This window comes from Harpegnathos saltator, unplaced genomic scaffold (assembly GCF_003227715.2).
Source record: "Harpegnathos saltator strain DR-91 unplaced genomic scaffold, Hsal_v8.6 scaffold133, whole genome shotgun sequence".
NCBI classification, from domain to species: Eukaryota; Metazoa; Arthropoda; class Insecta; order Hymenoptera; family Formicidae; genus Harpegnathos; species Harpegnathos saltator.
This window is the reverse complement of record NW_020229910.1, coordinates 60,832-83,054: the sequence shown is the minus strand read 5'-3', so window position 1 is coordinate 83,054 and position 22,223 is coordinate 60,832. Positions and strand designations below refer to the sequence as shown.

Genomic DNA, 22,223 nt, shown 5'->3' with positions numbered 1-22,223 from the left:
GCCAGTGCCGACGATGATACATTCCGTCGGCCCGTGCCATATGGTGCTCCTCCGGGGAACTCGGAGGCTCCCTCTTTCCTGGGGGATGCGGGCATGCCCGGGCACCGGAGCCGTGCAGAGTTGTGGGTTAGAAACCACAATGACAGATTTTATTTCAACCTTCTCTAATAATGAATCATCGGACTCGGAACAAAATAAGACGACCCAGGCTAGACTAAAGGACACGAGAAGCCGAACTGGCAAAAGCCAGATAACGGCAAGGAGGGAGGGGCTTCGGAGCGGGAAGTCCCTAGAGACGAAGAAGGCAGAAGAGATCGAGGACAGCGACCGATCTCGATCGCCTCTTAGGGTCGATGATTCGACGCCATTCGCTACCTCTAAAGAGGATTCTGACGATGGCGGAAAAATTGTCAAGAAGAAAAAGGAAGGGAAGTGGGAAATTCCCAGAGACGAAGATGGCAACACGAACGAGGAGCGTCTCGTGGAAAAGGCCACCAGAGGAAGGGGCAGGGCGGAAACGACGGGGGAATACCGCCTGAAAAAAGAGTTTATGGCAAGAAAGCAGGTCATAATGGAGCAGAAGAGGGAGGAACTTCTGCTTAAAGGATTGGAAAACCCTATGGAAGGGTTCCAGGACTGCTCTTCCAACAGGAAGTACAAGGCAGAACTGAAGAAACTGACTGAACACCTAGAGGAGGCCCCCTTCCGGGATATAACGGCAACGATACTGGAAGCGTCGACCAAGGTATTGGGATTTTCACAGAAATCCAAAAGCCTGAAGGGAACACATGTGAAGGTCCTCAGAGACGCCGCAGCGGCCATAACTGCGGGAGCAAATGTAATGGCCATGCAAATGGCACAGGACAGGTGCGGGAACAACCTGGACTTAATAGAGGAACTGAGGACGGAGAATATGAATCTAAAAACGTCGCTGAAAGAAGTCAAAAAGGAGTTGGAGGAAGTTAAGGAGATGCTCTGTGGTCTAAGGGAAGCAGCGCTACAAGTGGCGGTATCCTCCCCGCCCCCGAAGCACACAGGAAACGCAGGCCAGAGGGTAAGAGAGGCACCGCAACGTATGGCGAGTGCCTCCTCGCCCCTGATCCGCGTAGAGGAAAGGGCGATCACTCCACCCATAGTGGACATGATGGAGGAGGAGGAGGAAATCCCGATAGGAGTTATCGAAATTCAGAAGGGATTGATTCCAAAGGAGAAGAAACGCGCGGTGAGGGAGAGGACCGAAGCCAGGGTCGCAAAAACAGGCCCCAAGATCAGGGAGAACATCCTCCTTGACCAAAGTTAGGGTAGAAAGGAGAGAGGAGTCAGAGAAGAACGTAAGGAAAGGACTGGAGGGAGACATAACAAAGATGGTGTTTAAAGCTTTAAATGACTGGACAACACAAGGAAAGGAGATTCCCAAAAAAGGGGCCGGAAAAGATAACAAGATAAAGGGAGTGCGGAGTCGGGGTGTGGTACAGCGGGGGGGAAACAGCTACGAACAGGAGTACCCTCAATTACCACCCACACGATCACAAAGAAAGGAACAACAGGTACAGGAAACTCCTACACCACAAAAAGAGACGTGGACAAAAGTAGTGGGTAGGAGAGAAAGGAAGAAGGAGAAAGAAACACAGAAAAGGCAGGAGATAAAAAGGGTGGTGAACATCGAAAGAAAGGAGGGGAAGAAGAACAGGAGGAGAGTCCCCAACACGGCGGCGGTAACCATTACCGCCGAACGGGGACAATATAAAGACTTATTGGCAGAGGCAAAGAGGAAAATTGACCTCACAGGAATCGGTATCGAGAAAATTAAGACCAGAGTAGGGGCCACTGGTGCCCTGGTAATCGAGATACCAGGGGAGCAAAGGGGCATACAGGTGGATCAGCTCGCAGATAAGCTTAAGGAGGTACTGACAGACAGAGCCAAAATAAGCAGACCACAAAAAATGGGAGAACTGCGAATAAAGGGCATGGAGATATCCACTACGGAGAGTGAAGTGGCAGAGGCAGTAGCCAAAGTAGGAGGATGCCAGGTAGGAGATGTGAAGACGGGAAAAATGAGAGTGGCCTGGAACAGTTACCGGACGTTATGGGTACAATGCCCCCTCGCGGCAGCAAAGAAAATCGCGGAAGAAGGAAATATTAAAATAGGATGGACGCTGACTAAGGTGGAGCTATTGCAGGCAAGGGCACTACAATGCTTCAAATGCTTAGAGAGAGGGCATGTGCAGGTTAACTGCAAAAATAATAACGATAGACGAGCAAACTGCTACAGATGCGGAGAACCCGGACACCTGGCTCGGGACTGTAACTCTAGAGTCAGGTGCCAAATTTGTGTAGAGGCGGGCGTCCAGTCAGATCATAGAATGGGGGGGCCATCCTGCCGCCCCCCCAAGAGAAAGAAGAGAATCCCTGGGGATGCGGTGGAAGGGGTATGGCGACCGCACCGCCGCCACAAGACCCTCCCGCATCCTCAGAGGAGAGGAGGAAGGAGACCGAGGAAGGAAAGGAGGCGGAGGAAGGGGTAAACCAGGAGCCGGAACCCCAACCTCCGCTTCCTCAAAGGAGGAGAAGAACCTCCCTATCTCTTCCACCTCCCCCTCAGACCCCCACTGATGATGGGGAAATGGAGGTGGAGGAGAAGAGAGGAGAGAAAAGAGCAAGAACGATGGAAAGTGAGGACACCGACGGCGAACAGCCGGGAGAGAAAGTGGTAGTCATAACAGAACAAGATGGACACTAGACTACTCCAAGGGAACCTGCACCGCGCCCGTCAAGCGCTCCCTTTGTTTGAGCACACGATGACGGAGTGCGGTGCAGGCTTAGGTATAGCGGCAGAGCCCCATCATGTCCCCAGGAACCATAGATAGTTCGGGGACGAAGGGGGCTCTGTCGCTATAGTCTGGAAGGCGAGTAATAACTCACCCCCCGCGAAATACGTGGATCGCGGTAGGGGGTTCGTTGTGGCCAGGTGGGGAGTCGTCACCGTGGTCGGGGTATACCTCCCCCCAGAAAAGAGCCTGGGCTTGGTTGATTACAAGTCCAAGAAATGGGAGATGTCATAAAGAGGCATCTCCCGGGTCCTGTCATCGTCGCCGGCGATTTTAACGCCAAGTCGGAGCTTTGGGGCTCCCGGCGCGATGACAGGAGGGGGGAGGTAACGGCGGAATGGGCCGTGGGCCTAGGTCTGCACATTATGAATGACGGTAAAAAATCTACCTTCGTGGGGTCGAGGGGGGAGTCTATTATTGACTTGTCTTGGGCAACCCCCTCGGCCCTGCGAAGGGTGCGGACCTGGAGGGTGGCGGACGAGCTCGAATCGCTATCCGATCATCTCATAATAAAGATGGAGCTGTCCGTCACCCCCGACGGCCTACGGCCCCGCAATGCAGATGGACCCCGGCCCGGAAGATGGGCTCTGGCCCAGCTAAACAGGGAGGACTTGGAAATCTCCCTGATGGGTTCCACCTGGCCACAGTGGAAGGACGGGCAGGACCTTGACTCTGAGGTCATGGAGGTTATGCAGGTTCTCGCACTTGCGTGCGATGCCTCCATGCCCAGAGTCAGGGCCTGCCCAAAACGATGCGCCTGGTGGTGGACCGACCAAATTGCCGCGTTGCGGCGGAGGTCGGTCCACCTCAGGCGCGCGTTCCGAGCAGTGCGCTGAACGCGGATCCTGAGGTCACTCTGGCCGCCCGGCGGGAGTTTTGTGCAGCCGCAAAAGAACTCCGGAACGCCATAGGGGTGGCCAGAGGAAAGGGGTGGGACGACCTCCTCCTCTCGTTAGACGCGGATCTGTGGGGGCGCCCATACAGGATGGTTATGCAGAAGCTGAGACCATGGGCGCCCTTTGACGGAGACGCTCGACTCCCGGTTCCTGGGACGGGTGATGGGGACCCTATTCCCGGTTGGGGGGGACAACCCCATCACCCAGTATGTAACCCCATCCCCCGAATATCAGGGGGAGGTTCCGGGAGTCACCGAGGAGGAGGTGGCCGAGGCTACCAGGCGGGTCAAGAGCAGGAAAGCTCCAGGACCCGATGGTATCCCCGGCCGTGTCCTCACCCTGGCCTCAGGGTACATGAGCGCTAGGTTCGCGCACCTATTCACTAGGGCGCTAAGGGAGCGGAAATTCCCCCCGGTCTGGGGGAGGGCCAACGTGGTCCTCCTCCGAAAAGAGGGCAAACCGGAGGATTCCCCCTCCGCGTACCGGCCCATATGCCTCCTGGATGAGGCGGGCAAGCTCTTCGAGCGCATAATAGCGGCCCGCCTCAAGAGGCATATGTCCCGGGAGGGTTCTGATTTAGGCGACGGCCAATATGGCTTCCGAGAGGGCAGATCGACTGTGGATGCGATACTGCATCTAAAGTCCCTCTCGGGGGCCATAGTGTCGGAAGGCAGGGTGGCTGTCGCGATATCATTAGATATCGCAAATGCGTTCAACACCCTGCCCTGGGGTAGGGTGGTGCAGGCGATGAGAGGCTATTTCCGCTTCCCACCCTACCTCACGGCCGTCGTGGAGGACTACTTCCGGGGTCGGCGTCTCACGTGGACGGACGCCGATGGCACGGTGCGAGAGAGGGGGATGAGTCGTGGGGTCCCACAAGGATCGGTGTTGGGGCCCCTACTGTGGAACATTGGATACGACTCAGTCCTCCGGACAGCCCTCCCCCCGGCTGTAGCACGTTGTGCTACGCAGACGACACGCTCGTCCTGGCCGGGGGGAGAGACTGGGGGGAAGCCGTACATACGGCGAACTTAGCGGTGGCGGCGGTTGTGCGCTCCATCCGCAACTTGGGCCTGGTGGTGGCGGAAAGGAAGACGGAGGCGATTTTCCTCCACGCAAAGGGCATGAAGCCACCCCAGGCCCATATCAGGATAGGTCAAGTCAGGGTCCCCATTGAGGCCCAGATGAAGTATCTGGGCCTCACCCTGGACGGCACCTGGTGCTTCAGAGAACACCTTAATAGGCTGGTCCCCCGACTCAGGATGGTTTCCATCAACCTGGGCAGGTTAATGCCCAATATCGGGGGGCCAGACATGAAGGCACGTCGCCTCCACGCAGGAGTATTGAATTCGGTGGCCATGTACGGAGCACCGGTGTAGGCTGAGTCGCTGGCCGCCAGTCGCCCGATGCAAGCGCGGTTGCGCAGAGTGCAAAGGGGACTGGCGGTCAGGGTAGCGAGATGCTACCGGACCGTCTCCTGCGTGGCGGCGACAGTCCTGGCGAGCATGCCCCCTATGGAGCTCGTGGCCCTGTCGTACAAACGCATGTACGACAGGAAGCGCGTTCTTAGGAGCTCCTAAGAACAGGGGGAGCGGACGTACCGCTCGCCAGGACAATAAGGGAAATGAAGCACCAGACTCGACGGATCCTCCTCGAAAGATGGCAAAGGTATCTGGCCAATGCCAGGTACGGGAGGAGGACCGTCGAGGCCGTCCGGCCCTTCCTGCTCGAGTAGGTGGGAAGGGCCCATGGGGCCCTTACTTTCAGGGCGGCGCAGGTGCTCACCGGGCATGGCTGCTTCGGTGAGTACCTGTGCCGCATAGGAAAGGAGCGCACAGCCGCCTGCCACCACTGCGGGCATGGCCACGACTCCGCGCAGCACACGCTCCAGGAGTGCCCGGCCTGGAGCAACGAGCGCGGAGTCGTGGAGAGAGAGTTAGGTTGCGACCTTTCGCTCCCCAGTATAGTCCGGGCGATACTGGGGAGCGAAAAGAAGTGGGAGGCTTTCACCTCCTTCTGTGAGGGGGTGATGAAGCGAAAGGAGGAGGCCGAGGAAGAAAGGAGGAGAGCAGAAGGCAGAGGAATGCGGGAAAAGACGGAGGGACCGCCACCGTCAGTGGAGGGGAGGGAGGAGCAGGAGCAGAGAGGGGGACGCAGACTCCTCGGAGGAGGAGGAACTTCGGAGGTTAGGGGCTCAGCCACCACCTCCGCCTCCTCCTCACCCTCCTGCTCCTCCTCCAATAAGGAGAGCGAGAGGAAGGACGAGAGGAACGACGTGGAGGGGGCAATTGGGAACCCTCCTGAGAGACAGAGGGGTGGCGGTGGTGGTGCTGCGTAGGCTCGCCCCGCTGATGGTGGCGGCTGCAACGCTGACCGCCCCGGCAGTCGGAGTGGATGTGGCACCACCGCCGCCGCCACCCCCTGCTGCCCTACCAATAGCAGCAGCGGGTGATGGGAGCGGATGGGGGTCGAGGCTTAGGCCAGACCCCATACCCGCAGACCACCGACACCCTCAAAAAAGGATGTCGGATGATAATAAGGGGGGGAGAGGGTTTCGATGGTAACGAACCATCGAGAAAAATGCCCCTCCCCCCCTCAATCGCAGGTCCGATAGACTAATCGGACATGCGGGAGGAGGGTCATTAGGACCCCCCACCCCATTCCTCTGCGGAGGTGGGGAGAGCCCGGCGGCTAGGGGAGTATATCTCCCTGCAACCGCCGGGCGGGATGGTGGGGCATCGGGCGGGGACTCCCGGTGCCCCAATTAGCCCTCCCAACGTAGGGTGGCTGGCTGATACGGTGGGTCAGTCAGCCACACAACGTGTACTGGCGGCGCATCGTCTGGTCGGGAACGGTGGTGAAGCGGGCCTTGGCCGGCTTCCCCCTTCCCGGCCGAAGAGACGAGGCGTGAGGGGTGGGAAAAGGGAACGGCGGTCGAAGCGGGCCTTCGGCCGGCTTCCCCCTTCCCCTGGGGGAGCGGTGGTCGAAGCGGACCCTCGGGTCGGCTTCCCCCCTCCCCCCACCCACCCCTCAGGGACAGAAGGTGCAAACCTGGACTCGGGGCCCCGATTAGCAGTTACGCGGCACCGGGGCCCGACCCAAGTCCCTTCGCAGCGCCACCCGGGGAGGTTTTAGCCGGTAGGAGTCCGGCATAACCCTGGCCCTTCCCCGAGGATCAGGGTATCCATGATGGATTTCCTCCTCGTCAAAAAAAAAAAAAAAAAAGACCTGTATAGGTAGGCCGTTCCGTGTTCTCCTCTGCCAGCAGCGGCGCTGCCAAATGCAATAGGGCGGCCAGGAGAAAAAGGGTGGTACGCCCTCCTCCAGTCGCTAGACGCGGATCCATGGGGCGTCCATACAAGATGGCTATGCAAAAGTTGAAGCCATGGACGCCCGTTAATGGAAACGCTGGACCCCCGGTTCTTAGAACGAGTCATGGGGATCCTCTTCCCGGTTAGGGAGGGANTCGATCGACACGAAGTACGACGGTAGCAACCATTGAACCTGTCCGTCGCTCATATGGTGCGATTGAATCTCGCCGATCAGATTGGCGAACAAAATGTCGCACAAGAGTCGCACGCACCAACGAGTCGACGCAGAAACGCGAGTCCTGTCGGCGACAACCAATTGCGCGACGTCGCCTCCTTTCTTCGCGCGAAGTGTACGCAGAGCGCATCGAATGGCCTTGTCGACGGCGGATTTTTGCATTATCGTCGAACCGGCGCCGAAATTGTCCCCGGTGAAATCCGGCGCGATCAGTCGACGCAGATCGTCCCGCGTGATCGAACTCGTGTGACACACGGTCATGGTGCGCGTCATCAGTCGCACCTTGCGATAGTACAACTGTCGCATCAGTTGAATGTGCTCGCCGATGTTACGGGGCGGATGACCCTTCCGTCTCGCGAATTCGGCGAACGATACGGAGCGAGCCATCGCGACGAGTCGTCGTAACGCGGCGACGCGCGATTCGACGAACAGTCGCGCTCTTCGCGACAGTCTCTCGTCGTCGCGAGCCTCGTCCCATTCATGTTGTACTTCGATCAGACGAGTCAACGTTCTCTCCGATACGAAATTGACGCACGTTCGAGCCGACATCGCGGTCCGAGTCGCGTCATCGTCGACTTTGGCCTCCGTCGATTCGAATCTAATCCTCTTGGTCGTTTGACTCGACAACGATGGCGTGGCGCTGCGTTGTCGCGGTCACTTCTTCGCAGACGATCCGAGCAGGTTCAGTTTCTTGCCGCCGCCGCCGCCGCGATTGACGAGCTTCGCGGGTTTCGTTGCCGAGCCGATGGTGAGATCGGATGGTGTCGGTGTCGCAACCAAACTCGCGGGAATGCTAACGACCATGCTACAGTCACCTCGTTGTCGATCAGTCATCGGCGACATCGTTCTCACGGACGATCGATCGCCTCGATCGCGATGCGACGGCGAATCGGTCGAGCCCGTTCGTTCGAGCGACGACGTCGTTGTCTCCGGTAGCGACGCGTCCACGAGAATGCGTCGGAACTGCGATTGCACCAGCAACGAATTCAAGAAATCGTCGTTCGTCGCTGACGACGAATTCGCGCCGTCGAGTATGGACGTCGCGCTCTCGCTCGTCATAGTCGCGACAAGAGCGCTGTCTTCGACTCGGAGAGACGCGCGACGTGCGGTCTGCCCACCGGTGAAAGAGAGCGCGACACTCTGGTTGTTGCTTATTGAAGAAGCGTCGTCCAGGTCGAACGCTCGATGTTCGTCGTTGATTTCGAACTCGCGCGATCTACCCGTTAAACGGTGCTGTTGACGATCTCGTACAGACACGCGTTCACGTAGCAATTCGTTTGTCATCGATCGCGGTGATCGAGATTCTCGCGCAGACGCTCGATCGACGCACCGTGCAGAAATCGATAGCCGGCGTAGATGCGACGCAACGCGTGAAAACTCAAACTGCGCGGTTTCGAGCGACCGACGGCCGCAGTGTAGAATCGGGCTAGTTCGCGATCAAGATCTCGTCGCAGCGTTCGTACGCTGAACGGAATCGATAGCGAGCCGTCGATCTCAACCCAAGCCTCGAACGCGTCGAGACACGATCGCACAGCGTGCTCATCGGTGACGTCGCACAGTGGGGCGAAAACGCGAAATGCTGGACATATGGCTCAAAAATCGAAAGTTTGAATTTTCACATGTTACAATACGGATTATTTAGTTAAATACTTCTACTTTCTTTTCCTGTATCGCAAATTGCACCATGGCTAACAAAATATTACTTACAAGCCGTCAAAGTATCATAGGTCGAACGTCTGCCTAACGTTACTACGATGCACTCATCGATTCAATTCGAAGACACATGTATAAATATGTTTTTAATTCCAATATGCATAATAATATCCTTTTAAGGTTACTATTGTATAAATATTTCTTGCATACTTTTCCAAAAATATTGATTCTCTGTCTTTATATATCAGTATTCCCAAATGGAAATTTTGATCATAAAATTATGATATTTATTGAAGGTTATGAAAAAAGCTTCGTATTCCTTCGTCCTATGCCTTACATTTTTCGAAAATATACAGGGTGCACGATTTATCTGAAGACATTGAAATATCTCGAGAACTATGCATTGGATAAAAAAAAGTGGTTAATGAAAGTTGTTAGTCTCGAAGGGGGACATCCAATGATATCAAACTTGACCTCCCATCCCACCCCCTGGGGATGGGGGTTGGGGGCAACTTTGAAATCTTAAATGGAAACCCCCATTTTTTATTGCAGATACGGATTCTACGCCACAAAATACGTAAATTTTGTCCGAAACTTTTTTTTATTCGTGATAGCGCTGTAATCGGAAAAAATTATATTTTCCACAATTCTCCAGAAATGATCATTGGATTGAGAAATAAAAAATACCTGTTCAATATTTTTAAAGAACATAATAAAAGTTATTCCCCCCCATACTCTCGTGGTAGGGTGGGTGGTAACGTTCAAATCTCAAATTGGAACCCGAATCGAAGAGGGAACTGCTCGACGCGCCACTGTGGGTGTATGGCGAACTACGGCTTATTATAAAAGGCAGTGCAATGCGGTCAGAGATCACTTTTCTTTCAGAATTAGAACTGAAAGCATCTCTAACAATTTCATTTTACTTGACTAGTTTTTATTACTTGCATATCTATCCTTCATTATTTGAACAGAATTGCAAGTGAAAAATGAATTCTGCAACTGTAGAAGAAAAAATTGAAATGATTCTGATTTATGGTGAACGTAGGAGGAATGTTGACGATACTGTTGCCTTGTATGCTGAGCGTTTTCCAGACAATGTTCGCTCACGTTCTTTTTTTTACAAAGTTGTGACTGCCTTTATCTCGGATGGCAGCGTACAAACTAAAAAAGAAAACGAAGAACAACTGTTACAGGAGAAGTTAATGAAATAGCTGTGCTAACAGCTGTTCACCACAACCCACAGGTAAGCACTCGGCAATTACATCGCGATTTCGGAATTTCCGGAGATAGTATTCGCACCTCCCCGTGGGTGCCACCTTGACGTGGTAGGGAGGCTTGAAGGTCCCGATGATGTACAGAGCTGTACCGGCGGGGGTTTCGGCCCCTGGCAGGTTCTACCATGCCGGAGTGGTCAGTACGGAGGGACTGGACCAAGAGCACCCGACCGGGCTGAGTGACCAGCCTGGTCCATGACCAGCATGGTCACAGAGCGGGTGGGAGGAGATCATCATCCCTGAAGGCATTGCACGCCGGTGCTCCGGCAGCCGACAGGGATGACCTCCTCCACACTCGCTCCAGGAAGGGGACCTCTCTCTCCGAGGCATTGCACGCCGGTGTTCCGGCAGCCGAAGAGAGAGAACCCTTTCCTCCCGCCTCGGTTGGACCGTTACGGTTAGACCGGGGCGGAGGGACGTACCCGCATCCAGGGCTCCACCCCATGGGGATCCTCCTCCCCCGTGGTGCCTGAGGTGCGGAGGGGTACTCCGGGCCGCTCGGACGTTTCCGAGGTCGGGGTCGGGGTACCCTACCGCGTCCTGAGAGATCCCACCCTCCGAGGCATTGCACGCCGGTGCTCCGGCAGCCGAAGAGGGGAGGACCTCTCTCCCTCGTTCGTCCCAGCCACGGCTGGGCGAATTGAGGATCCCACACCCGGGTCTGCACACCGTGGGACCAGTCCCACGGTACCCGGGGGGTGGAGGGATGTCCCGGGCCGCTCGGACTTATTCCGAGGTCGGGGTCGGGGCACCCTAGGGTGACGAGGGGAGAGGACCCCACCTTCGTCTCGAAGGTGGACTCCCCGACTTCCCTCACCCGTTCGGCCCCGGTCGAACGGACAGGGAACCCACACCCGGGTCTGCACACCATGGGGCTTGCTCCATGGTACCCGGGGGGTGGAGGGGTGTCTCGGGCCGCTCGGACGTATTCCGAGGTCGGGGTCGAGACACCCTCATGCGCCAACCAGAGGACTCATTCCCGGAGGCATTGCACGCCGGTGCTCCGGCAGCCAAAGGGAACGATCCTCTCCCTCATCCGTCCTGGCCACGGCCAGGCGGAGAGAGGTACCCGCACCCGGGTCTGCACACCGTAAGGGTTTGGAACCCCTCACGGTACCCGGGGGGAGGAGGGGTGCTCCGGGCCGCTCGGACGTATTCCGAGGCGGGGCCGGAGCCCCTGTGTGCTGTGCCCGAGGGAATGCGATCGCATCACCCCAAAGCGGACCCTCGGGCGGCGCGAGCACGCTGGCTGCCATGGGGGAGACGTTCCCGGTGGGGTGCGACACCGGTGAACTATCTCCTTCCATGGGGCCCCCCGCGTGGCGGCGCTCTGCACGGTGCCCACATTGTCGGAGGTGTGGGACCCCCGAAAGCGGTCTGGCCACCAGAAATGGTGGTCAGGGCGCGTGTAGGGGGCGGGGCGCCAGTGCCGACGATGATACATTCCGTCAGCCCGTGCCATATGGTGCTCCTCCGGGGGAACTCGGAGGTTCTCCCTTTCCGGGGGGATGCGGGCGTGCCCGGGCACCGGAGCCGTGCAGAGTTGTGGGGTTCAAACCACAATGACTGATTTTTTAACCTCCTCAAACTATGACACATCGGATTCGGAAGTAATTAAGACGACCCAGGCTAGACTAAAGGACATGAGAAGCCAACCTGGCAAAAGCCAGGTAACGGTTAGGAGGGAGAGACTCAGGAGCGCAAAGCTCATAGAGACGAAGAAGGCGGAAGAGACCGACAATAGCGACAGATCTCGATCGCCCATCAAGGTCGACGACTCAACGCCATTCGCCACCTCAAAGGAAGAGGATTCCGATGACGGTGATGAAGTCACCATAAAAAAGGAAGGGAAGTGGGAAATCCCCAGAGACGAGGATGGCAATACGGACGAGGAGCGTCTAGTAGAAAAGGCCATCAGAGGTAGGGGTAGGAGAGAAACTACCGGGGAATACCGCCTCAAGAAGGAGTTTATGGCAAGGAAACTTGCCATAATGGAGCAAAAAGACAGGAAACTCTTCTGAAAGGATTAGAGAATCCTATGGAGGAGTTTCAAGATTGCACTTCCAACAGGAAATACAAGGCGGAGATTACAAGGCTGACGGAACACCTGGAGGAGGCTCCCTTCCGTGACATAACGGCGACAATTCTGGAAGCGTCTGCCAAAGTCCTCGGTTTTTCGCAGAAGTCGAAAAGCCTAAAGGGAACCCATGTAAAGGTCCTGAGAAACGCTGCCGCAGCCATAACAGCAGGAGCAAATGTCCTGGCCACGCAAATGGCACAGGACAAATGCGGATGCAATCTGGACCTAATAGAAGAACTGCGGACGGAAAATGTAGGTCTGAAGACGTCGCTGAAGGAGGTCAGAAAAGAATTAGAGGAGGTAAAGGAAATGCTTCGAGGTATAAGGGAGGCACCGCTGCAAGTAGCGGTATCCTCCCCGCCCTCGAAGCAGCCAGGAAACGCGGACCAGAGTTTAAAGAAAGCACAACTACACATGGCGGGTGCTCCCTCGCCCCTGGTCCGCGTAGAGAAGGAAAGGGCGATCACCCCACCTATGGTGGACATGATGGAGGAAGAGGAGATCCCAGTTGGAGTAATAGAAGTCCGGAAAGGATTGATCCCGAGAGAAAAGAGACGCCCGATAAAGGAAGCCAGGGTCGCAAAAGCAGCAGAGACAGGCCCCAAAATTAGGGAGGATATCCTACTTAACAAAAAAGTAAGGCTAGAAAGGAAGAAGGAAGAGCCAACGAAGAAAGGGCTAGAAGAGGAAGTATCCAAAATGGTGTTTAAAGCCCTAAATAAATGGTCATCGCAAGAGAAGGAAACTCCCAAACGAGGGGCCAGGAAGGGCAACAAAGAAAGTAAAGGAAAAGAAATGGAGAAAGAGTCGGTACCACACGAAGGAAACAAATACATGCAGGAGTACCCTCAGTTGCCATCCACAAGAGCACAAAGGAGAGAGCATCAAGAGCAAATTGAAAAGGAGGGAGCACCCACATCACAGGGAGAAAAGTGGTCCAAGGTAATAGGTAGGAGAGAGAAGAAGAAAGAGAAAGAAGAAAAGAAAAGGCAGGAAATAAGAAAAATGGTTAAAATAGAAAAGAAGGAGGAGAAAAAGGTGAAGAGAAGAGTCCCCAATACCGCAGCGGTAACAGTAACCGCTGAACGGGGACAATACAAAGACCTTTTAGCGGAGGCGAAAAGGAAAATCGATCTAACCGGAATTGGGATCGAAAAGATCAAGACCAGAATGGGGGCTACCGGAGCCCTGATACTCGAGATACCGGGAGAGGAAAGGGGAAAGCAGGCGGACTTACTGGCGGAAAAACTAAAGGAGGTTTTGACTGACAGAGCCAAAGTCAGTAGGCCGCAAAAGATGGGAGAGCTGCGAATTAAAGGGATGGAGATTTCAACCACGGAGAGTGAAGCAGCGGAGGTAGTGGCGAGAGTGGGAGGATGTAGAGTAGGAGAGGTCAAGACCGGGAAAATGAGGGAGGCGTGGAATAGATATAGAACGCTATGGGTACAATGCCCCCTCGCGGCGGCGAAGAAAGTTGCCGAATTAGGCAACATTAAAATAGGTTGGACGCAGGCCAAAGTAGAACTTCTACAGGCAAGGGCCCTTCAATGTTTTAAATGCTTGGAAAGAGGGCACGTGCAGATTAATTGCACAAGTAACAGCGATAGAAGAGCCAACTGTTATAGATGCGGAGAACCCGGACACCTGGCTCGGGACTGTAGTTCAAGAGCCAGGTGTCAAATCTGTGAGGAGGCCGGTGTCAAATCAGGACATAGAATGGGGGGACCATCCTGCCGTTCCCCCAAGGGAAAGAAGAAAATCTCTGGGGATGCGGTGGAAGGGGGTATGGCGACCGCACCGCCGCCACGAGACCCTCCCGCATCCCCAGAGGAGAGGAGGAGAGAGACCGAGGAAGGAAAGGAGGCGAAGGGGGGGGTAAACCGGGAGCCGGAACCCCAACCCCCGCTTCCTCAAAGGAGGAGAAGAACCTCCCTCCCTCTTCCACCTCCCCCTCAGCCCCCCACTGATGATGGGAAGATGGAGGTGGAGGAGAAGAGAGGAGAGAAACGAGCAAGACAAATAGAAAATGAGGACACCGACGGCGAACAGCCGGGAGAGAAGATTGTCATTATAACTGAACAAGATAATGGACACTAAACTGTTATAAGGGAACCTGCACCGCGCCCGTCAAGCGCTCCCTTTGTTTTAGCACACGATGACGGAGCGCGGTGCAGGATTGGGTATAGCGGCAGAGCCCCATCATGTCCCCAGGAACCATAGATGGTTCGGGGACGAAGGGGGCTCTGTCGCTATAGTTTGGAAGGCGAGTAATAACTCACCCCCCGCGAAATACGTGGATCGCGGTAGGGGTTTCGTTGTGGCCAGGTGGGGAGTCGTCACCGTGGTCGGGGTGTACCTCCCCCCAGAAAAGAGCCTGGGCTTGGTTGAGTACAAGTCCAGGCTCCAAGAAATGGGAGATGTCATCAAGAGACATCTCCCGGGTCCTGTCATCGTCGCCGGCGATTTTAACGCCAAGTCGGAGCTATGGGGCTCCCGGCGCGATGACAGGAGGGGGGAGGTAACAGCGGATTGGGCCGTGGGCCTAGGTCTGCACATTATGAATGATGGAAAAAAATCTACGTTCGTGGGGTCGAGGGGGGAGTCTATTATCGACCTGTCTTGGGCAACCCCCTCGGCCCTGCGAAGGGTGCGGACCTGGAGGGTGGCGGAAGAGCTAGAATCACTGTCTGACCATCTCATAATAGAGATGGAGCTCTCCGTCACTCCCGATGGCCTACGGCCCCGCAATACGGACGGACCCCGGCCCGGTAGATGGGCACTAGCCCAGTTAAACAGGGAAGACCTTGAGATCTCCCTCATGGGCTCCACCTGGCCACAATGGAAGGACGGGCAGGACCTTGACTCTGAGGTCATGGAGGTTATGCAGGTTCTCGCACTCGCGTGTGATGCCTCCATGCCCAGAGTCAGGGCCTGCCCAAAACGATGCGCCTGGTGGTGGACCGACCAAATTGCCGCGTTGCGGCGGAGGTCGGTCCACCTCAGGCGCGCGTTCCGAGCAGTGCGTAGGGACGCGGACCCTGAGGTCACTCTGGCCGCCCGGCGGGAGTTCTGCGCAGCCGCGAAAGAACTCCGGAACGCCATAGGGGTGGCCAGAGGAAAGGAGTGGGACGACCTCCTCCTTTCGCTAGACGCGGATCCGTGGGGGCGCCCATACAGGATGGTCATGCAAAAGCTGAGACCATGGGCGCCCCCTTTGACGGAGACGCTCGACTCCCGGTTCCTGGGACGGGTGATGGGGACCCTATTCCCGGTTGGGGGGAACAACCCCATCACCCCGTATGTAACCCCATCCCCCGAACATCAGGGGGAGGTTCCGGAAGTCACCGAGGAGGAGGTGGCCGAGGCTACCAGGCGGGTCAAGAGCAGGAAAGCTCCGGGACTCGATGGTATCCCCGGCCGTGTCCTCACCCTGGCTTCAGGGTATATGAGCGCCAGGTTCGCGCACCTCTTTACGAGGGCGCTTAGGGAGCGGAAATTCCCCCCGATCTGGGGGAGGGCCAACGTGGTCCTCCTCCGAAAAGAGGGCAAACCGGAGGATTCCCCCTCCGCGTACCGGCCCATATGCCTCCTGGATGAGGCGGGCAAGCTCTTCGAGCGCATAATAGCGGCCCGCCTCAAGAGGCATATCCCGGGAGGGTCCTGATTTAGGCGACGGCCAATATGGCTTCCGAGAGGGCAGATCGACTGTGGATGCGGTACTGCATCTGAAGTCCCTCTCGGGGGCCATAGTGTCGGAGGGCAGGGTGGCAGTCGCGATATCATTAGATATCGCAAATGCGTTTAACACCCTGCCCTGGGGTAGGGTGGTGCAGGCGATGAGAAGCTATTTCCGCTTCCCACCCTACCTCACGACCGTCGTGGAGGACTACTTCCGGGGTCGGCGTCTCATGTGGACGGACGCCGATGGCACGGTACGAGAGAGGGGGATGAGTCGTGGGTCCCACAGGGATCGGCGTTGGGGCCCCTACTGTGGAACATTGGATACGACTCAGTCCTCCGGACAGCCCTCCCCCCCGGCTGTAGCACTTTGTGTTACGCAGACGATACGCTCGTCCTGGCCGGGGGGAGAGACTGGGGGGAAGCCGTACACACGGCGAACCTAGCGGTGGCGGCGGTTGTGCGCTCCATCCGCAACTTGGGCCTGGTGGTGGCTGAAAGGAAGACGGAGGCGATCTTCCTCCACGTAAGGGGCATGAAGCCACCCCAGGCCCATATCAGGATTGGACAAGTCAGGGTCCCCATAGAGGCCCAGATGAAGTATCTGGGCCTCACCCTGGACGGCACCTGGTGCTTCAGAGAACACCTTAATAGGCTGGTCCCCCGACTCAGGATGGTTTCCATCAACCTGGGCAGGTTAATGCCCAATGTCGGGGGGCCAGACATGAAGGCACGTCGCCTCCACGCAGAAGTATTGAATTCGGTGGCCATGTACGGAGCACCGGTGTGGGCCGAGTCGCTGGCCGCCAGTCGCCCGATGCAAGCGCGGTTGCGCAGAGTGCAAAGGGGACTGGCGGTCAGGGTAGCGAGATGCTACCGGACCGTCTCCTGCGTGGTGGCGACAGTCCTGGCGAGCATGCCCCCTATGGAGCTCGTGGCCCTGTCGTACAAACGCATGTACGACAGGAAGCGCGAGCTCCTAAGAACAGGGGGGGCGGACGTACCGCTCGCCAGGACAATAAGGGAAATGAAGCACCAGACTCGACGGATCCTCCTCGAAAGATGGCAGAGGTATCTGGCCAATGCCAGGTACGGGAGGAGGACCGTCGAGGCCGTCCGGCCCTTCCTGCTCGAGTGGGTGGGAAGGGCCCATGGGGCCCTGACTTTCAGGGCGGCGCAGGTGCTCACCGGGCATGGCTGCTTCGGTGAGTACCTGTGCCGCATAGGAAAGGAGCGCACAGCCGCCTGCCACCACTGCGGGCATGGCCACGACTCCGCGCAGCACACGCTCCAGGAATGCCCGGCCTGGAGCAACGAGCGCGGAGTCGTGGAGAGAGAGTTAGGTTGCGACCTTTCGCTCCCCAGTATAGTCCGGGCGATACTGGGGAGCGAAAAGAAGTGGGAGGCTTTCACCTCCTTCTGCGAGGGGGTGATGAAGCGGAAGGAGGAGGCCGAGGAAGAAAGGAGGAGAGCAGAAGGCAGAGGAATGCGGAAAAGACGGAGGGACCGCCACCGTCAGTGGAGGGGAGGGAGGAGCAGGAGCAGAGAGGGGGACGCAGACTCCTCGGAGGAGGAGGAACTTCGGAGGTTAGGGGCTCAGCTACCACCTCCGCCTCCTCCTCACCCTCCTGCTCCTCCTCCAATAAGGAGAGCGAGAGGAAGGACGAGAGGAACGACATGGAGGGGGCAATTGGGAGCCCTCTTGAGAGACAGAGGGGTGGCGGTGGTGGTGCTGCGTAGGCTCGCTCCGCTGATGGTGGCGGCTGCAATGCTGACCGCCCCGGCAGTTGGGGTGGATGTGGCACCACCGCCGCCGCCACCCCCTGCTGCCCTGCCAATAGCAGCAACGGGTGATGGGAGCGGATGGGGGTCGAGGCTTAGGCCCAGACCCCACGCCCGCAGACCACCGACTCCCTCGAAGAAGAAGGGTGTCGGATGATAATAAGGGGGAGAGAGGGCATCGATGGCAACGAACCATCGGAATAAATGCCCCTCCCCCCCTCAATCGCAGGTCCGATAGACTAATCGGACATGCGGGAGGGGGGTCATTAGGACCCCCCCCATTCCTCTGCGGAGGTGGGGAGAGCCCGGCGGCTAGGGGAGTATATCTCCCCGCAACCGCCGGGCAGGAGGGTGGGGCACCGGGCGAGGACTCCCGGTGCCCCAGCCAACCCTCCCAACGTAGGGTGGCTGGCTGATACGGTGGGTCAGTCAGCCACACAACGTGTATTGGCGGCGCCTCGTCTGGTCGGGAACGGTGATGAAGCGGGCCTCGGCCGGCTTCCCCCTTCCCGACCGAAGAGACGAGGCGTGAGGGGTGGGAAAGGGGAACGGTGGTCGAAGCGGGCCTTCGGGCCGGCTTCCCCCTTCCCCTGGGGGAGCGGTGGTCGAAGCGGACCCTCGGGTCGGCTTCCCCCCTCCCCCGCCCCGCCCCTCAGGGACAGAAGGTGCAAACCTGGACTCGGGGCCCCGATTAGCAGTTACGCGGCACCGGGGCCCCGACCCAAGTCCCTTCGCAGCGCCACCCGGGGAGGTTTTAGCCGGTAGGAGTCCGGCATAACCCTGGTCCTTCTCCGAGGGTCAGGGTATCCATGATGGATTTCCTCCTCGTCAAAAAAAAAAAAAAAAAAGTATTCGCAGAATATTGCATCGTCATAAGTATCACCCATATCACATTTCACTGCATCAAGAACTCCATGGCGATGATTTTCATAATCGAGTGGTGTTTTGTGAATGGGCACTTCAATAAATGCAAACGAACCTCAATTTCATTGCTACTGTACTATTTTCAGATGAGTCTATATTCACAAACCATGGTGGCGTTAATCGACATAACATGCATTACTGGAGTGTAGAAAATCCCCATTGGTTACGACAAGTTGAACATCAACGTCCGTGGTCGGTTAACGTTTAGTGTGGAATCATAGGGAACAGACTCATTGGTCCTTATTTTATTAAAGGTAATTTGAATGGAATCAAATATCGAAATTTCCTGGAACAGGAACTACCACCACTACTTGATGATGTTGCCTTGGACGTTCGACAAAGTATGTGGTTTCAGCATGACGGTTGCCCAGCGCATAACTCAATAGCAGCACGGGAAGTATTAGACCGTGATTACAATGGTCGGTGGATTGGCAGAGGTGGCCCGATTAATTGGCCTACTAGGTCGCCTGATTTGACATCGCCGGATTTCTTTCTGTGGGTTTACCTAAAAGATAAGGTTTATCAACAAGTGCCAACAACTCGTGAAAACATGGTCGAACGCATAAGAAACGCTTGCGCTGAAACTCCCGCAAATATGCTTCTATCCTGTGTACAGTCATTTGAAAAAAGGATCAATAAGTGTATTGAAGTTGAAGGTGAAAATTTCGAACACTTACTCTAATTAATTGAACAGTGAGAGGCAAGGGGACTCACATTAAAAAAGTACCCCGATCTGTGAGAGGCAAGGGAACTCACATTAAAGAAGCACCCGAACGAAACATAAAATTACTACGTCCTCGTCGTTGTTCCTGTGTAACGCTAAAAGTAGTTTCTCGGAAAAATTCAACGCTATCTATCACGAGTGAAAAAAATTGTTTCAATAAAAATTTCACGTACAATCTAATTCTGCAATGAAAAATGTGGGTCCCCATTTGAGATTTGAACGTTATCACCTACCCTACTCCGAGAGGATGGGGGGGAATAACTTTTATTATGTTCTTTAAAAATATTGAACAGGTATTTTTTATTTCTCAATCCAATGATCATTTCTGGAGAATTGTGGAAAATATAATTTTTTGCGATTACAGCGCCATCTATCACGAATAAAAAAAAAGTTTCGGACAAAATTTACGTATTTTGTGGCGTAGAATCCGTATCTACAATAAAAAATGGGGGTTTCCATTTAAGATTTCAAATTTGCCCCCAACCTCCACCCCCAGGGGGTGGGGTGGGAGGTCGAGTTTGGTATCATTGGATGTCCCCCTTGGAGACTAACAACTTTCATTAACCACTTTTTTTATCCAATGCATAGTTCTCGAGATATTTCAATGTCTTCATATAAATCGTGCACCCTGTATAATTACTAATTCATATATATTAATTTATACTAATTGAATCTCTATTTTAGATTATTTTCATATTAAAGATAATTATTAAATTAAAGTATTGAAGATAATTATTATCGTCGACACCTCATATCACTGGGTAAATGACTGGGAAATTTGCTCGTAATCATTTTATTTATTTTTATGTAATCTCTTATGTAACTAAAATAATATGTAACCTAAATAATATTTTGATTCATTTACAGATTCTGAAACTTTTCATCGATTTGTTATTGGAAATCTGGTAAATATAGAAATGAAAATAAATATAATCAAAACAAATCAAAAGCTTATTTTACAGAAATTGTTAGTTACTGATACTGTGTGTTCAGAAGAAATAAAAAAGTGTTTTAGACAAAAGTTGTTCAAATTAATTAGTAGCAAACAGTGTAATAAAAAACAAAAGTTTCCATTTAAAAAACGGAAGTTGACCTTTAAATGATCTTGAAAATAGAGGTCAAGGTCAATGTCAAGGTCATCATAATATAGCTCACTTAAATCCCTACAACTTTTATTCAGATCATTTTCCTTGAAACTTCAGTACCGAAGAGTTATTAAGGTGATCTGTTACTTTTGGGACATTCTGTATATCTATTTTCATTAGTATAAAGATATTTAATGCCATGAAATAAATAAAAATTAAGAATTTATTTTATTTACGCATAAGTATCTTACATAATCTTAAGTCCGAAAAGATCTCTTTCTTCTTCGCTCCAACCCAACTATATTTCATGGCTAATTCATTTGAAAAAATTTGCCTCATAAGTCAAACGCACGATATTTTAATATCTTGGCATACAATTCGGGCCAATTGCTTAATCTGAAATATAATTATACTGTTAAAGCTTTTATGTCCTCGCTGTAACAGTCATTATTTGATAACATGTAATATTTACTATTATTTATTATTAGTTTGATAATATGAGAAAAGAGGAAATAAAATAAATTTAATCCCCAAATATCACACATAACCTAGATCTACGCAAACATTATACTAGTGCGTTTTGGGATTTTAAGTTTTCATTAAGTTTTGACGAATAATAGCTTTGGGAAAATAAAAGTAGTTTTAACGTATAAATTTGAACTTCTATTTTCAAAACCATTCACACAGTCAAGTGATTTACAAACGAAACAAATTGTTGCTGGTACGAATTCGCACGAGTGTAGTGTTTGACGGTTAATATACCGTGTTATAAGTAGAAATACTAAAAATATATGTATAAAATGACACTTGTGACTTATACAGCACACGTTGAAAAATATCCGAATGCCTTTCTTTTATTTCAACAATTAAAATATAACTGTCAAATTTACGTAAAAGAAATTATGAGTAAAAAGCCAAATAGCCAGACCTGCATAAATAAATCTCGAGAAAAGCTTATTACTGATTTTTTATGGTAACGTGGCAAAACATTTGATGCAGGATCTGTTATATAAAAATATGTTGTCACACTGGTGCTAAATATGTCACAGTGCCTGCTGACAGGCAATATTAGCAGATTTGCAGCAGAAACAGTGTCTGTAGTGATCTGATAGCAGTTTGGTGACAAAAATCGAGAAGACCTTACCGCGCGCAGGACCTGTGGGTTACCTGTTGCCAATCTGCCATGAAATCGTGTTAACATTCAAATACATTATTTTATATAGAATTAGTGATGCTCGAAAATAAATAAAAGAGGAACGTGTTAACTGACATGTAAAAGTGTCTCTTTACGACCTATTATATATAACGACCTATAAATGGATATACGCGCTAAAAACGAACTAAAGTGGACAAGTGAGGATAAAAATGGCAAAATATTTTTGTAAGAGAGAGATATAACTTACCATGTTTCCTATATTTTGTCATTATTTAATTTTGTTTCTACAGCTTCAAGTTCTTTTTCAGTTTTGAGTGGTAAATCTTGGAAAATATCGATATTGTCTTTTTCTTCTGAACACACAGTATCACTAACTAACAATTTTTGTAAAATAAGCTTTTGATTTGTTTCGATTATATTTATTTTCATTTCTATATTTACCAGTTTTCCAATAACAAATCGATGAAAAGTTTCAGAATCTGTAAATGAATCAAAATATTATTTAGGTTACATATCAGGTGTAGTAAAAAGAAATCCATTATTTTTCCAATAGATGGCTTTAGTTATCTGTATCTCGCGTTGTATAAGTCCGATCGG

The 22,223-nt window shown here is 53.2% G+C and overlaps 1 protein-coding gene across 1 annotated transcript; it reads left to right on the top strand.

The window, feature by feature from the left end:
* The first annotated feature begins 16,628 nt into the window (after positions 1-16,628).
* On the top strand, positions 16,629-21,579 carry LOC112590689 (uncharacterized). Its single transcript, XM_025308007.1, has 4 exons — positions 16,629-17,160; positions 18,748-18,853; positions 18,957-19,002; positions 21,520-21,579. Exons 1-4 carry the CDS (start codon positions 16,629-16,631, stop codon positions 21,577-21,579), a joined length of 744 nt encoding a protein of 247 aa, XP_025163792.1.
* The last annotated feature ends 644 nt before the right edge of the window (positions 21,580-22,223 follow it).